At 47.6% G+C, this 16,964-nt stretch overlaps 1 protein-coding gene across 1 annotated transcript in view; it reads left to right on the forward strand.

The window, feature by feature from the left end:
- The first annotated feature begins 10,195 nt into the window (after positions 1-10,195).
- Positions 10,196-16,964, forward strand: part of SIM1 (SIM bHLH transcription factor 1) — a 73,002-nt gene continuing 66,233 nt past the window's right edge. Inside the window, exon 1 of the mRNA XM_080390035.1 lies at positions 10,196-15,225. Within this exon, the coding sequence (XP_080246161.1) occupies positions 15,051-15,225 (175 nt within the window). The 5' untranslated portion in view covers positions 10,196-15,050. The remainder of the gene's footprint in view (positions 15,226-16,964) is intronic.

Genomic DNA, 16,964 nt, shown 5'->3' on the forward strand with positions numbered 1-16,964 from the left:
AGTAGAAGAAATGACATTTGGGTTATGCAAGCTGAATGAAGCACGATCATATTGTTGCAGTATAAAAGTCATGAGACAATAATTTGTATTTTGTCGACGTGTGGCAAGTGATTTTTTTTTTCTGTCTAGCTTTTTTTGGGACAGAAAAGCAGGTTGTTGTGCACAGTCTTTGGCACATAGATATGATCCTGACCTCCCTGAAAAACAATCACAGAACATGCAATGACAGCACTTCCCTTTTGTTGCTGAAATCAAAATACCAGCATCAATGTTACCGCATACTCTGAGACCAGGAACACACAAAGAAAGATACACTAGACATTTAGTCCATTTTCTCTCTGGTTTGCAAGAGATTCTTAGTCAGGTGCTAGCTCTCAGGTACTGCATTGTGACTCCTGAATTGCCAGAGGCACCTGAGCCCCACTACAGGATGTGAAACTTTATATCCACCCCACTGCCTCACACATCCTACAGTAGTGGGCGAGTACATCAGCCTTCCAGGTCATACTTCAGCTTCCTTCGCTGGCAAGAGAGTGTGCCCAGAGAAACACTAGGAACAGAAGCCTAAATTTCTATTCCAAACTTAAATGCACCTCAACTAAACTGAACCTTGTCCAAAATTTTCCCAGGACCAGTATCCACAGGGAAAGCTGACCTTCAAAGATCAAAATCGTTATGAAATAGGGGTTTTTTTAGAAATAAACAGTCCAGATGAATTGCTAGAATATTCTATCCTTTGTAAACATGAATCTCACCAAAAGGATACTGACAAGAATGTCACACACTTTGTTTCTTCATTTTAAAAACACATAGTACCTACATATTTGTCTGAAAGTCTTGGGGAACATCTGGATTACTTTCATCAAATTAGTGAAAATCTTTTGGGAAATATGGGTGCTGCTAAGGAAACAAACAGAACCTGGAAAGAAATCCCAGCATTAAGTGACTGAAAAATATGCTGAAGTTTCTTTTCTGTTGATGCATTGCCCTTTTGCTTCAGAGACTGAAGGATGAAATGCATTTCCAACATATATTATTAGCAGATCAAATTCAGTTTCTGCTATTACTTTCAAAGGATTTGGTGAGTAGACAGTAGCATTAGTATTATCTAATCCCTCACTCAGACCTAGGACTCAAAGATTAACAGTTGCAGATTTTATAACATTTCTAATTCAGGGATAAATTGTATTTTCTTGAATTGGATTGGTAGGTAATGTCCTAAAGTTATTTAATTATTAGGAACCATTGAGTTTACAGGAACAAACTAAGAACTCAAGACCATGAAAAATTGCAAATTGGATGAAATTAGATGAAAAAAATATCCCTAGTGAGAAAAACAGGATAAGAATCCCATCTCCAAGGAGAGACAGAGCTTTGAGTCATGCAGACAGGGCTGCTGTAAGGCAACGGTCCTGTTTGGTTTTATTACAGAATTTCACCTGCTTTCATGACACTAAAATATTTTGGCATGATGGCACAGCTTCCACAAAAGCATGCCTCTACCATTTACCTGGTGATTAGGGCACATTAGGGGAAAACGTGGTCAGAAAAAGGAAGAAAGAACTGAAGGAGGGAATTTTTTATGGGAGCAAATGGGATAGTGGAATGCAGTGAATTTTTAAGAAAGCACAAGAGCTATCTGTCTCTCATTCTGAAAGACAGCAAGCCTCTTATTTTCAGAGGAAGGTTCCAAGTAACGTATCCTAAATGGACAAGCTCCTCTCCTGTAGTCTTAGGCAAGGTACCAAATTTAAGTTACATTTCTGTGTCCCATCTTTATGCTAGGCTTCCCTCTTCATATGCAGTTATTCAGTCCCATCTGAGAGACCCTAATTTTCCATATTTACCAGATAGGGGAATCTCAGTACCTCACATCTTGAAATCCACTCTGGGTGCATTTAGGGGTGAAATTCTTGCTATTTAAAATCCTTTCTTAGCTATATCACTAAGTGCTTGCTCTTCATTTTCTAAACTATATTGCTCTTTTTTCCATTTTACATGCTTATGCTTGTAGCTCTCATGTTACATCACACCAACTTGATATTAAGAATAAGTAGTTTGTATTTAAAACTGGTCTGTATCCTTACATTTGGAAGTATAGCACGTGACATTAATAAAATGTACTCAGTTATGTCAACATTTCTCAAGGAAGGAAGTATTCATAAACTCATGACAATGTTATATGTGTATGTATAATCCTATACATAAATATTATAGCAATATGAACATGTTACGTATTAACATGAACATAACAAGCCATTGAAGTTAGCAGTCACTGTTGCCACCATTATCAAAGGAAGGCAAGAACCCACCAAAACTAGCATTCAGAAAAGAAATGTCACTTTGATCTTTTGGAAGAGCAAAGAGATTACCGATTGGAATCAGATCCCTGTCTATGTGTTAGGCTTATGTATAACTGGAGAAGACTATCTTTAAAATTAACTTCCACTGTTCCATTTCTTTATGTATACCCCTTTATTTTCCTGTAATTAAAAAAAAATAAAAATAAAAAAAAGCACACCACACTTCATACACAACTATTATTTCATTCTTATCTCTGCCACTTTTCTTTTCATGTAAGAATCGCTGTCCAGCTCAGATCACCAATGCAACATTATTCTGCTATCTCTTCCCCAAACTAAAAAACTTCAGACTAAGAGAAACAGCAACAAAATAAGATGCAGAAATAAGGATAAATCAAGTAATTCTGTTTGAAATTTCTCTTTTTTCTAATTCTTCTTCCTTTCCCATAATTATGCTCACTTTTCAACTTTAGCCCTTACCTCAGCTCTGTATTAATTTCTCAGTGTCTAGCATTGCTTCTGTTTTATTTATACCTTTCTCTTTTCTGTGGTGTATCTTCTTTTCCCTTGTAGATAAAAATAAACATACACACCTACTAAAGAAGCTAAAAAATTATTTTCTTACTACTGGTGCTACTCAGAGCACCTTTCTCTGGGCTTCCTGTATTTTCCATTGCCTTTTCCATTTCTATGCCTTTATCTTCAAACTGTGTTCCAAAGTCTGATTGTGGCCTTGCCCTCCTTCTTCCATTACCTTTTCTAGGTAATCTGTTATAACCCTTCTTAGAGTAGTTTAGTTTTGATCCCAAGTGCTAGTCACAAATATCTCTGTGGTAGATCAGGCTTTCCACTGAAGGAACTCCATGCCAGCATCTAATTGTAAGCTACAGTAAAAGATGAGTTAAACCAAGACTCATTTTCACATTTTCTACCCATCCATTTAGTGTATTTGCTGAAGATTACTCCATGTTTTAAGCGATAGGTGAGTAACAAGGCCTACCTTGTCTGTATGAACAGGAAGAGGAAACAAGCACTCTTTCCCTTGGGCAAAAAGTTAAATGGTGTTAGGCATCTTCAAGAGGCATCAATATGTAAATGCAAATGCTATCAGTAACACCTAGCAGTAAGATTAGACTACCCGAGACTCTTCCATCTTTCTCATTTTGGCCACCCTTCACCTGCACCTTAGAACACCATCTCTAATTACACGTGTCCCCAGCCAAACAATCATGAAACCAGGGTTTTTTTCAGCCACACTTTCTTCATTCTTTCACTCGCACAGAAGAGGGATGAGCAACACAAACCTGAATCAGTTTTCATTTGACCACAAGAGATCCATATTCTTTTCCAAGCCTAGACTATGCTCTTCTACCATCTGAGGCCCTCAAGAAACCAGCTAAACAGCAGCTAACTGAGAAACCATCCAGGCCTGAAAGTGTCTACTGAAAACTTCATCTCCAGGGTTGATTTCAGCTAATGTTCTCTTGGTCATGAAGTACTACTGGAACTGTCATAGACAAAGATTGCTTGTCACATTACAGTTTAAGAACAGATTCCTTTCAATTTAGGTATAAAATAGCAAGTTCAAATATTCCACACTCAAACAGCAACAGTTGTCAGGCCCCACACATACACTAGATTGGATCATGGCACAGAAGAATAAATATCCACATTCTTCAGATCATCAATCAGTCAAACTGGCCGACTGACTGCAGACAGGATGCCCATAGGACCAGGTTATTCTCCAGCTGCTCATGATGAGAGTCCCCTGGTGCATTCAGCACTGTGAGAAGCAAGATTCAGTTGCTTCTGGTCTGATTCAGTTGAATCTTCTCATGTTATGTTTCAAACTATAAATATGGATATCTCATGATGTTAAAAAAACACAGTTCCAGCGTTCTGATCCTATACAGCTCTTCCCTTGACAGATCAATGTTTCTCAGCAAATACTTTATTTCTGAAATAATTCAAAAAAAGTTAATTACATTAATTTGAAAACAGCCTGCCTAAGCACACATTTAAATGTGTTCTCAAATGTGCAAACTCACTCATTTCACTTCACGTTAATTCTTGGATCTATATTAAAAAAAAAAAAACAAAAAACAACAACACACCAACTCTATGTTTTATTGCTTTAAAATGAGGGGGAAACCTTATAAGAAGATCAGATCTGGGGTACAAGATAACACAGACAATTTCCAACATAAATGCTAGTTATCAGGTGTCATGTAGAGTCAGGAGTTGCCATGGAATCCATTTGCTTCTAAACCAGCTCCTCCTGCTGGAATACTTTCTCATTATTATTTCTTTCAGTAGCACAAAAGGAGCTGGCTATAGAAGAAATATTATTTTAGGGTAAAGTTTCTACTATGTCTGCAATCAGAAATGAAATTAAAACCTAAATTTAAAGATATTTTTCTGTTCAAATGTAAAGCTACATTACTGTGGTCAGAAGGACGAAATCATTGTAGACTTTTTATAGATTCAGTAAAGCAGAAAAAACGAATTATAGCTAAAGTCTTCCTTTCAGTTGTCTTCCCAGGAGTAAAAATAAATGTCATATCTGATGTCTACTCTTTACATTTTCACTACATTTTTCTCTCATTATGCTTAACTTTTAACATTTTCATACTAGTTATTATATGCAACAGCAGCCTCGTTACCAGCCTAATTACTAATGTCCTGGTATACAGAACAGTGTGAGCATGCTGGACACGGGGTTCATTAGGCAAATGAACTCACTTGTTGTGATGTCAGTTTCATTTTTAGAAAAAAAAAAAGTGATCATGCCTTTAAACTCTCGACACGCCAATTATTGGGTTTCAATTCTTTTGTATATAATGTACTGCAGTAAGACTGGAGGACAATACTGGAAAGTAACCAACAATATTAGAAAACTATGTCAGTGATTTGCAGCTTGGCATGTTAATACTTATTATTAATATTATTGTTTATTATAGGCATTGACTAGCATTGCATCTGGAAGCCCTAAACAGAAATAGGATCCTATTGTGATCAACACTGTATGGAGATAAACACAGCCCTTGCCTCCAAGAGCTTGTATTGTATGGTCCCAGCCTTGTAAACTGATCTGAGTACATAGATTATTGCACCCCTGCCGAGTCCCCCAGCCCTCCTAGGCAATCAGAGCTTCCTGCATAACTCTCCTATACGGAGAAGTAGCAAGCAAGCTTCAAGTGCAGGGAGCCTGAGCCTTTCTAATCCATGCCTCTCCAGCCCTTTAGCAGTTGAACACCCAAGCTTAGGAGTCCACTATCTTACCAAAGTTCTGACCCTTATTTACATCTCTCCAACTCAAAGGTTTTGCTCCTGCCAGGAAATCAGAGGAAGCTCTATGCCATGCAACACCCTTCCCTCTCCAGCCCTGTTTTCTAAGGTCCCATAACTGCAGGTACACTCCTGCACCCATGGAGGGGTCTGTGGTACCTCTCAGGAAGCTCCCCAGAGCATGACAGCTTCTGGGATAGTCATTATTCTTGGAAAAGCCAAAGAGCATAGACAAGCAGGCTAGAGACAGAGAATCCTCTCCCCTAGAGGGAAAACAGAAAGGTCATTGGAGCCCACTATAGAAGCAGCACAGCATCAGTAAACAATGAGGGCTGGGCTGCGGGGACAGGACGGGAAGCCACAAGCCAAATGTGACAGCCAGGCTATTAGGGCACTAGCCAGGGCCCACCTACCTGAGCCAGGAGAGCAGGGCTGCCAGAGGGACAGCATTCAGGCTCAGGCCAGAGCCCAGGTCATCAGGTGAGTCCATATCGGCAAGGCAGGTCCAAAGTCAAGCTGGGAAGTCAGTCTGTGCATCAGAGTCCAGATCAACAAGGTCCCTAGTAAAGTACAAGCATAGCTACAGTACCTCTGCAGCCAGGAACCCCTACAGCCTGGCTTAAGCAAGCACTGAGGGCAGGAAGTGTGTGTGAAGCTGGCAGGTGAGGCCAGTCAGGGCAATTAAGGCTAATTAGTGCACTCAGGGACCTGACACCCACAGTCTTCTCCTTTCTTGCCAGTATGGCTGCTCTGACAAGTGGTTGGGTTGAGCCATGCACCAGGAGCATTTTGTGCTGAAGCCAAAATTAAAACCAGACCCAGTACATCCTAAGGTTTTGGCACATTTCAAAAATGTGGCATTAACATCACCAAGCTATTGCCAGACCAAAGAAATGACAATTCCTTGTTCATCTACCAGCTAAATCTGACAGGAATTACACAGAGCAAGCAAGCCCTGGAGCTTCCTCCCTCCAGCTGCAAGTAGAGGACACTCCTCAAGAGAGGCACTGCAGGGAAACTGTCCTTTTAATAGGCTCTAGCTTCAGCTGGTTACATCCAGCATTATGTAAATGGAGTCCCACCATCAGTGAATAATAGTCAGAATTCAGGGCTTGGACAAAACAGTTCAACAGTGAGGCGAAACCTAAATAAAAAAAATATTAATCATGGGCATATGCCAAGCCTTGGGAAACACCCCCCACCCTTCAGCAACAGATTTAGCATAGTCTGAAATAACTTAAAACTGCATTCAGACCTACAAGTCTGATGCTGTTTCCCTGTGCCCCCTTCCAATATAAGCAATTGATCCCACAGTGTTTTCCTTGGAGACATCATCTCCTCTGCATCACTTCTGAAGAAAACGATTACAAACTCAGTTCATACCAATGTTGCAAGAAAGCATCTATTCACTACGTAGGGAATGCAGAGGAGAGTAGTGACAGGCTTGCAGAGCACGCAAATAAATCAGAAACTGTTAAGCGACAGAGGGGCTGCTCCCAGCTTAGCATGCAATGTTCACAAATGTGATTAAACTTCTAACCGCAAACAGGTATGACACTAAAACAAGTAAAGCTTCTATTATAATCCACGCAGGGAACACTTCCCACCTTGCCTTACAACAAAACCATAGGCATTCCGATGACTACGATACACACCAAGTGCAACAGCAGCCTCACACTCCACATCCTTCCTCTTTGCTCTGAGCAAGCCTGTTCTCCTAGATGATGGGAGGCCAAAGGCAGAATTTCAGAGCACCAGAAGGGCGTGGTTCCTCTTGCCATTAGTTTCATTTGAAATGGCATGTCTTATTTCGAAGCAAAGTGTGTTCTCGAGATGGGTTAAGATGCTTTCCTCTGCTGAAACAAAGTCTGTTTGTGACCTCTTAATTGTCAGGTTGATAGTAAGAACAGGCTGTGGAACGGATCCCACTATTTTAAGCATTATTCTTTGGGGTGCTGAAATTTAAACAGGCTTCTGCTGACAGATTCCACCACCCCACCACCACCCCACCACAACTAATGAAATAACTTTTTTGCTAATAAAAGCCAGGCCTTGGGAAAGGAAATTTCAGTGATAGCAAGGGGCTGGAGGCAGCCTGACGCAGCTCCAGCCCCCCTGGCAGACCAAGTGTAGCTCTGGCGCTGTACCTGAGAGCTGGGGGAGGCTGCGCCCCCAAGGAGGCTCCCCCTGCCCTGGGGTGGCTGGCCTGCAGCCGGCCCTGCCCGGGACTAAAGCCCCCTGTAACTGGGGACAGGGAGAGCGAAACCCAACCTAGCAAGCCGAAGAGAATAAAACAAAATAACATTAAAGGGACGTTGTCGTCCCCCCCCTTGTCGCCCCCCTCGCAACGCTCGCGCTCCCTCTTTCAGGGCGAGGAGGGCAGGTCTGACCCCAGGCAGGTGGACGTACAAACTCGGGGGGGGGGGGGGGGGGGGGGGCAGCTGCTCTCCCTGCCTTGTGAGCCTCCCCGGGCCGGGCCGCAGGTGGGGGGCCGCTGCCCGGGACGGCGCTGAGCCAGCACCGCGCGGCGCGAGGCCGCCCGTGCCCGCCCGCGCGCGGCGGGGCGGGGATGGGGGGGCGGGGCGCGCTGCGAGGCGCTGCTCCCCGCGCGGGCGCGCACAGGCGCGCTCCTGCAGGGCCCGGCGCGGCGCGTGGGGCGCTGCCGGTCCCGCGGCCGGTGGCGTCGGGCCCAGGCCGGGCGGCGCAGGGGGGCGGGTGGCGGCGCGGGGCTGCGCTGCTCGCCGCGGGCCGCTGCCGAACCACCAGAGAGCGCGGCGGGAGCACCGCAGCCGAACAAAGCCCGCGGCCGCCGGGAAGCCTGCCCCGAAATGCTCCGGAGGCTCGGCGGGGCGGGAGCGCACCGGCAGCCCGGCTCTGACCTCCCACGAAGGAGAGCCGTGAGGGAGGGGGGGTAGACCCCTGGGGGGGGGCGCCCGGCTGGCTGCGCCCCCGGCGGCCGTTGCCGCCACCGGCGCTGGGGCCCTCCGCCGGGAGAAGGAAGAGAAATAGAGCAGCGGCGGCCTCACGGGGAGAGGGGTCACTCCCCGCCGAAGTCAGGGGAGACCCTGCGCGGGGGTGGGCTCCTCACGGCGCGGGTCGGGGGCGGTAGACCCCCGGGGGGCAGCGAGGGAGCGGGGCGCGGGTCTCGGAACCTCCTGCCCGCCGCACGGCGGGCCCTGTGGCCGGGGCAGCCCGGTGCAAGTGAGGGGGAGGCGGGGGCGTAGCACCGATGGCGCCCGGGCCGTAGGTACCGTCCGGGGGCAGGAGGGAAACAATAAACGGCCGCGCAGCAGAAAGAGACAGAGGAGCTAAGCAAGATGTCTGTGAAGACAGAGGGCAGGAAACACTTTCCAAAGTTCGCCATTCCTTCGAAGTTATTTCCAGTCCCGTGCCCTTCCAGAACCTCTCATCCCTTCCAAAGGCATTTCGGCTCGGTTCGACGGTTCAGTATACCGGGCTCCTTTGGAAATACAGAAGGCAAGAAAAATGTGCCTGGGGGTAATTGTTACTGACCATAAAGTAGATCTTTTTTAAGCATTTTTAAAACATTTATTTTATGTTTTCATTCGCTGCTCCAAGTAACGGTAAAATAGCTTGACTTCTGATCATTAACGAGAGTGTATTCAATAAGATAAGGGCTAAAAGGTACTGAACTTTGACTCCACTGGAAAAATTAATATAAATCATCTCTACATTTATGCCAAAAACAATAAAATTGAAAGGAGTGCGTGGTTAAGAGAAGTGCCACCCCCCACCCCCCCAAGCATAGCTTGAAAAACCCACGGATATATCGCCAAAAAATATTTGAGAGCTACAGAAAATAGCTAACAGTCATGCTAAGGATGGAGTACTTTAATTTTACAATGTTTTTTAAGAGATGTATGCGGAACTGCTTATATCTGAGAGCTGGTATCCAAGGGTCTGTTAACTATTTCCTGTGTTCTGTTAGAGAATCGGTTTTCTCGTTGTCCTGCTCTCCTGAATATCCTAATAACGTTAGCAAAAGACCGGGAATAAAGTACCTAGAGCATGGCTTGAATCTTGGAGGTTAAGATCTAGATCAGTTAAAACATATTAATGGCTTCTGAATGGTCTCAAAGAGCATTTGCCGTGTATATTTATGTCAATAAAGCTTTGATTAGGGCAGGGATGGAAATTCACATCACACTCCAATTCACCAGGGTACCAGAGCACGTGTGTCTGAAGTTACCGGTCTCTTAAAAACAGCCTCAGTCTCCAGGAGCCCGCACCTACACAGACATCCCCGAGGCTGTGCACCTCAGGCGACGGAAACGCGTCTCATTTGGGGACGCTGCGGTCGCGGTGTGCTCCCTTCAGCTGTGCGGGTCCCTGCGAGGTGGGACCCTGCCCTCCCGCCGGTACAGAGCGGAGCGAAGTTTGGCGTGTCCAAATCTCTCCGTTACTAATACCAGGCCGATGGGTTTTTTTAAGTGATCGTGAGAGTGACCAGTATGGTTAATTAGCTAATACTTACCTTTTTAGAACGCTGCCAAGACAGCGGTGTATAAGCCATGTCTTATGCTTGAAAAGATTTTTCTCTCTGCATAAGAAATGGCCACCTTATTGGTTGGGGGGGGGGGGGGGGGGGGGGCGGGAATTAGTCAACGCACCCAAATTCATAAACTTAATAAATGTATCAGAATACGCCAGAATGTGCTGGAGAAGGATCTGGATCAGACTTGCCCCGTAGGGAAATGACCCACTAGCGGGTTTCTTTCTCCCGCACCCCCCACCCCACCCCCCACCCCACCCCCCACCCCGGCTTTGATTTGTACAGTTCTCTCTCTCCCCACTCTCTCCGCGCACACGCACACACACGCACGCACACATGCTGCAATATACGCTGCACATTGTGCCTGGGTGCACAAGTTTTCTGCTACCTATAGTTGGAAACCTGTCTGTGAGACGCTTTGTTTTCACCCAGCCTTTCCTCAGATATCCCATTTTATTACGCGTCTTTTTAAATAAAATTGCGCTGCAGTACCTGTTTATTCAATTTCCCCACATTATCTGTTTTCCAGAGTATTCTCATCCGAGAATAAACGCATCTGATCTGAGCACAGCTCAGCTGCCCGTGTGTGCTCCAGGCAACCGGAGGGTCTCTCTCGGCCCGCTCCCCCGGTGCCCCGAACGGCAGGACACCGCCGCCCCCCGCCCGGGCGCTCCGTTCCCCGCTTCGGGAGCGGCAGGGGGGACACGGGGCGGCGGGGGGCCAGCGCTGCGGTTTGCCCCGCTCTCCCGGGGCTCAGCCCCTCCGCCCGCAGGTGGCCGCTCCGCGCCGTCAGTGCGCCCCGCTGTTGTAAAAATCCGCTCCGACGGCTTGTACGCCGCGGAGTAACGGCGGCATGGCCATCCCGAAGTGGTGCATTCGCTGTATTTAATGAGCAGCATCCTCTGCTCCCCTCTGAGGCAGGCGAGATCCACCGGGGCGCGGCGGTGGCCTCGCCGAGCCCGCCGCAAGTGACACGGGGCTCTCGGCTGGTACGGAAACCACTAATTTAGCTACTGTGGGCTGCCTTTATCTGTATACCTGGAACAGGGCAGTGCTAGCTCTGATCTCCACTTTCAGAAGCAGAGTATTTTGACGAAGGAAAAGAAGGCTAATGTCTCTGAAACTGCCAAATTCTCTCATCGTTCGGGAGCTGCCTCTGGAAATGTGCTGGGAAATGTCCCCAGCGTACTGACCCCGCGCTAGTAATGCCGTAACGCCGTGACTTTGTCCACGGTTGGCATCACTTCGAAAGCTGAATAATTGCCTTTCGTACGCCGGTCCTCTCATATCTTGTACTTCATCTACCGCAGCATTCATACATTAAAAATCTACGTAGGGGCTCGTCGAGTCCGAGCCCCTGGACTCCGGCCACGGGGGGAACGGGGGCGGCTGCTGACACCCACCCAGGCTGCCGCTGCTGGGGAAAACCCGAGTCCCAGTGCACCGGGAAAGCGGATCCTCGCTGAGCTGCTGTCCTCGCCGGGGCTGTAGGGGGGTGCTAAGGTATAAGGTGCTCATGTTCCCTGGTATAAATTAGCAGAAGTGTATCCTACTGATCTATTTATTTTTTCCAAAACAAGGATGTTATAAAAGACATTCTCTGCGGCTCATGTTGACAAATAACCCGTGAGCTACCTGACAGCGTTAGTCCAGTTGTTGCCCATATGTCTAAATACCCTCCAAGAGACGTCAGTGCTTTTTAGCGAGAGAATTACCTCAAATGAAAACCAGAAGGAAGGTGGTTTTTTTCTTCTTCCCCAAACCCACTTCATACCTGATGGCAGCAACGCACAGAGAAGATTTCTGAAAATTTCAGTATCACTTTCCCCCATAGCAGCGATTGCATTACAACATGACGGGGGCGGGGATAGCTGGTGGGTTTTTTTCCCATTTTTCTTTTTTTTTTTTTCTTTAATCCATACCTTCACTAAATGACTTGCGTTCGTGTTTGTTTAACAACGGGTTGTTTCGGTAAAGAAGACAATCAAAAGAACATGTGAGACTACGTGGATACATTTTTCTGCTGCTGGTAGACGATGGACACCCAGAGGAGTTGTTGAATGCCTCTCCTTCCATCCTTCCTTTATTTACCCAAATGAACACCGGGAAAGCTTTTAACCGAAGGGAGACTTAAGGTGATAAGCAGCGAACAGGAGGTCGGCACTGGGAGCCTGCGCTCCGAGCTGCAGCCCTCCGTGCAGCAAAGGGATGGGGTGCCTCAGAGGCTATTGGGTTCTGTTGACATTTTTCTTCTTTCAAAAACCGAAACTGCTTCTTCTTCCTCGAAATATTCCGACGGTTGCCTTGCCAGTGCGGTGTCATTTTAAAAAAACTGTTCTAGCTGAACTCTCACACCGACTGGTTTGGCAATTATTTTTAGGGAAGTTTTAGGGAAGGCTCTATAAGCCTTCTTCCCCCAGCGCCCCCCCCCCCCCCCCAGGCGCTCTTTTTCTGCTCTATCAACTCTTTTTAATAGCCAACAGTTTTAGGAGCTGCTTCTGGGGTTTTTTGGTTTTTTGTTGGGTTTTGTGGTGAGTGTTTTTGAGGGAACTAGCGAGATTAGGAATAGTCCCGCTCTCCGGGAAAGAAAGAACCCCCCTCGCTCCACATCCACTTTGAGGGCAGTTTTAAAGTGCCTCTGTCTGCTGATGTAGGAGGACTGGGGTTGTTTGGTGGGGGGGTTTCCCCTCTTTTTTGGTCTTCTGTGGGATTGTTTGGTGTGGGTTTTTTTTCAGCGTGTATCAAGATTTATTAAAATCTTGCTCCATGCTCCTTCCGCACTAACCCGCGACTCAGTTCACGCTGTTCCACATAGCATCAGCCCGGCGCTGAACCGTACCCCGTTAAGGTGGGGGGACGGGGGGGACGGGATGACAACACACGTGGCTGCAGCTTATTTCTCTCAAACACGACCACTTGCTTGGGGGGCTTCGGTGTGGGGGATTGGGAGGGGGCAGAACCGCCGATGCTCACAACCCACGGTCCGGAGGGACCTCAGCCGCTCTTCTCCGGTGCCCAGCGGGGAGGCTGGAGGGTCGCCTGCATCGCGATGGCTAAAGAACCCACCTAACACCCCTCAAATAAACAAAAATAAACCCCAACAGAGCGGCGCAGGCAGGTACACGCTGGGGGCGGGGGGGGGCGTCCCCGCACGGCGCCCACCCCTCGCGCGGCGCCGCCAGGTCAGAGGGCGGACGCGGGGAGAAAGGGGAGGGGGGTGTGTCCGGGGCGCGGTGACGTCACCGTCCCCTTCACCAGTGGGAGGCCGGGCGCAGGGTGGTGGCGGCCAATGGGAAGCGAGGTGGGTCCGTGAGTGGCATTAAGGGAGGGCTCGGCCCCGGGCGGGGGGGGGGGAGGGGGAACTGGGAGAGAAATGAAGTTGTGCTAAAAGGCTTTTAGCCATCAAGAAGTTATTAGGCATTTCTCAGCCGCAAATTAGGGATTCTTCATTAATACCAACCTCGCCCCCCACCCCACCCTAACCCCCCCGTTATGTGAGAGGGAGAGCCCAGGAGCCGATAAAGGGGATGGGGAGGCGGCAATGTCTGTCTGCCCATCGGTGTGAGGAGCAGTGACAGGCGCAAACTTTTCCCCGTGCCATTAATGAGCTAATTAAAGAGTTGGGCTCCTCACCCCGGGAGAGCTCTCTGCAGGCTGCCGGGCTCAGGGACTCAAGGTAGGTAAAAAGAAGATCACAGCCCACCACAAGCTGCCTGCCTCAGCAAGGAGCTGCAGTGATGTGCGGGGCTAGGCTGTGGGTCGCTTCCTCCCGGTGGAAAAAAAAATGTTTTTTTGGTTGGAAAAATGTGATGTTTGGGTGGATTCCGGCTCGGGGCAGGGCTGGGCAGAGCGTGCCTCCCCTGGCTAGGGTGCAGCTGGGGTAGACCACCACCACCACCACCGACCGACCCCAGCCGGAGAATGAGGAGAGCAGCCGAGACGAGGGGAAAATTAAAAAAAAAAAAAAAAAAAAAAAAAAAAGCTTAAATACTCCGGGATTGGAAATGCTTGCCCCGCTGCGGGTCCGGCAGCGTGGGGAGGTCTGGCCGCCGCGGCGGAGCCAGTCCGGGGGAGCACGGAGGGGACGGCGCAGCCCTGCCGCACCGAAACCGGCCGGTAACGCCTGCGCCGGCGGCCGGGGGTTTGTGCCCGCCTCGGTTGTGCCCTGTTCCGGCCATGCAGCGCGCACCTGGGCTGGGGAGTGCGGGGGCTGTGGGAGGAGAGTGCGGGGCAGGCTGCGCTGCGGGCGCACTAGATGGGAAAATACACTTTTCTTTTCTTTTTTTTTTTCTTTCCCCTCTGGTGGGAGAAAATACTACACCCGCCGGAGGCTGCTTGTTGATTATTATTTCTCGCGGCTCCGCTGCGACGTTGTGTACCGGCTCTCTCACCCCAGGACTGCTGTTGTCTTCACAGAGGCTCCCCGGGAAGGCACCCAGCGCCCTGGGAGGCAGCCCACGGCCGGGCGTTTCGGGCCTCGGATTGACAGCGGATCACGGGAAGAAACGGGATTATTATGACCCTCTTCCGAGGAGCTATGCTGCCCGCCACGAGTAGGAAAAAAGGCCAGAAATACGTCGTTTGGTTTCTGTCTGGGGCCGCAAGATCCTAGCTGTTTTTTTCTTTCTTTTTTTTTTTTTTTTTTTCCTCCTTTTTGCCCCCCCTGCAGTTGCTTGGAGTCTCTGAGCTGCATTGGATAAATGCCTTTCCCATCCGATTGACTCTGATTTTTCAGAGAATATATATATATATTTTTGTTAAGAACACCTCTCTGGTCTTCAATACTTGTTTGCATTTTACGCAACTGAACGGTTTCTCAGAGTAATGGCCGCGCTTAGAATCACTGTCTGATGCTCTGGAGAGATGAATTCCTGCTGAGTTTCCCTTCCACCTTTGGATGAATCTCTGGAGTTTAAATTGTAGGAAGGAAAGGGGAAAAAATCACGATGAAAGAGAAGTCAAAAAATGCTGCCCGGACTAGACGGGAGAAAGAAAACAGTGAATTTTATGAACTGGCTAAATTACTACCCCTGCCCTCAGCTATCACCTCTCAGCTGGACAAAGCATCCATAATCAGACTCACCACCAGCTATTTAAAAATGAGGGTGGTTTTTCCAGAAGGTAGGTGGGAATGCCTATTCGCTTCTATTTTCATTCTGATCCAGGTATCGCTTGCCGCTTTTACTTTTTTTTCTTTTTTTTTTTTTTTTTTTTTAAAAAAAAAAGTAAATTGCATTGGGTGGTGTGCTCGGAGGCAGGGTGCTCTCCGCTGTCACTTTCCTCTGTCGTAAATACTTTCCCTTCAGTTCCTATGACAGGTTTGGTTGGGGACTTACGGTGCTTTTGTCAACACTTGAAGGCACTGAGCTCTGCTACGTGTTCTGCTAAAGCAAACACGGGTTTTCTTTTCCCCCAGTCTCCCAATAAGATGTACATCCCCCGCCAAGCACGTGCGTGGCGAAAAAGGGGACGATTCACCCCTATTTATAGCCATACTATTGGGGGGAGTTAATATATGGGTAAATATTTACATAAGTCTACGCAAAGTCCTAAAGCCTTAGTTCAAGTTTCGAGCAAAGGTGCGGTTTACAGGTACAGCACACGCGTACAGGCATGCTCCCACACGCAGCCTAAATAAATAAGCCGAGCACACCGAATCGCATCATGAATGTGATGCATCTCGCTCTGAGGATCATTAGGGCAGTCTGAGGGCTTTAATCGACCTCGGCAATTTTTAACAGGCGTTTTGTTCTCCGACACACTCCATCCCCCTGCCCACCCAGTGCTGCAAAGCCCAGCGTCCGAGGCCGGGCCTGATTCTCCTCCACAGCCGGGCAAGCAGTAACCTTCGCGCTGGCTTCCACAGCTGCAACAACGGTCCCGCCTGCCTAGCGAAAGCAGACTTAAGCGTGCCAAAGTATGCCTTGCTTTTGAGTAGAATTAGGATTGGGTCTTATACATCGGCTGCCAAGAAAAACAAACAGCGTAGAAAGTTAAAAGTCAGAATAAAGTTCTCCTGTGTTCTCACCCTATTGCTTTCGTAAGATGTAGGGAACCCCCCCCAGAAAATACTTCACGAATCATTTATTTAGATCAACTCGGTGGAGAGAGAGTCTGCGTGAAAGAAAAAGTATTAAGAACTTTTTATTTCCCAGACATAAAACCAAGATCTGCTGCATCTTTTATTGAAAAGTATGTGTACATAAGAAACAATGTAATACAGCTATGTGCCTCGCTTTTCTGTAGCTGTACCTCGAGTCGGTCGGTCTGTCTGTGCTATGTTTGTACTATATTTTACGAATCAAGAGTGGGTATACGGGCTGGGTTTCTGTTGCTTTGGTTTTCGGTGTTGGTTTTGGTTTGTGGGGTGGCTTTTTTTGGGGTGTGTGTGTGTGCTTTTTGGTTTTTGTTGTTGTTGTTTGGGTTTGTTGGTTTTGTGTTTGGGGTGGGTTTTTTACCTGATTACATCTCTGAACTACCGGTGTTAATTCTAATTTTTAAAAGTAAATATGCAATCGGGCAGTCATTTGGACTGGGGGAGGTACACCCACACACACCACCCCCGGTTACGTATGAACGCTTATACCTAAAGTCCACAGCAGTAATTTCCAATCCAGTGCATTTTGCAATAACTTCTTTAAACAACCTTCCATACCTCCGAGTCACTTCGAACCAAAGAAAGGGATAAGTGAAAGCCTTAAATAATAATTAAAGCTTTCATCAAGCCCCTTTCCTCTTCTATGTGACCTGCCACCTTGAAGAGCGTTATGCAGGACAGCCCCCTGTTTCAAAGGAGACCTAGTTGTCCTTTATACTGTCAGCGCATACTTTATAAAAATAAAGCTATTGCAAACTCTGAT

This window comes from Falco punctatus (assembly GCF_963210335.1).
Source record: "Falco punctatus genome assembly, chromosome: 5".
Classification (NCBI taxonomy): domain Eukaryota; kingdom Metazoa; phylum Chordata; class Aves; order Falconiformes; family Falconidae; genus Falco; species Falco punctatus.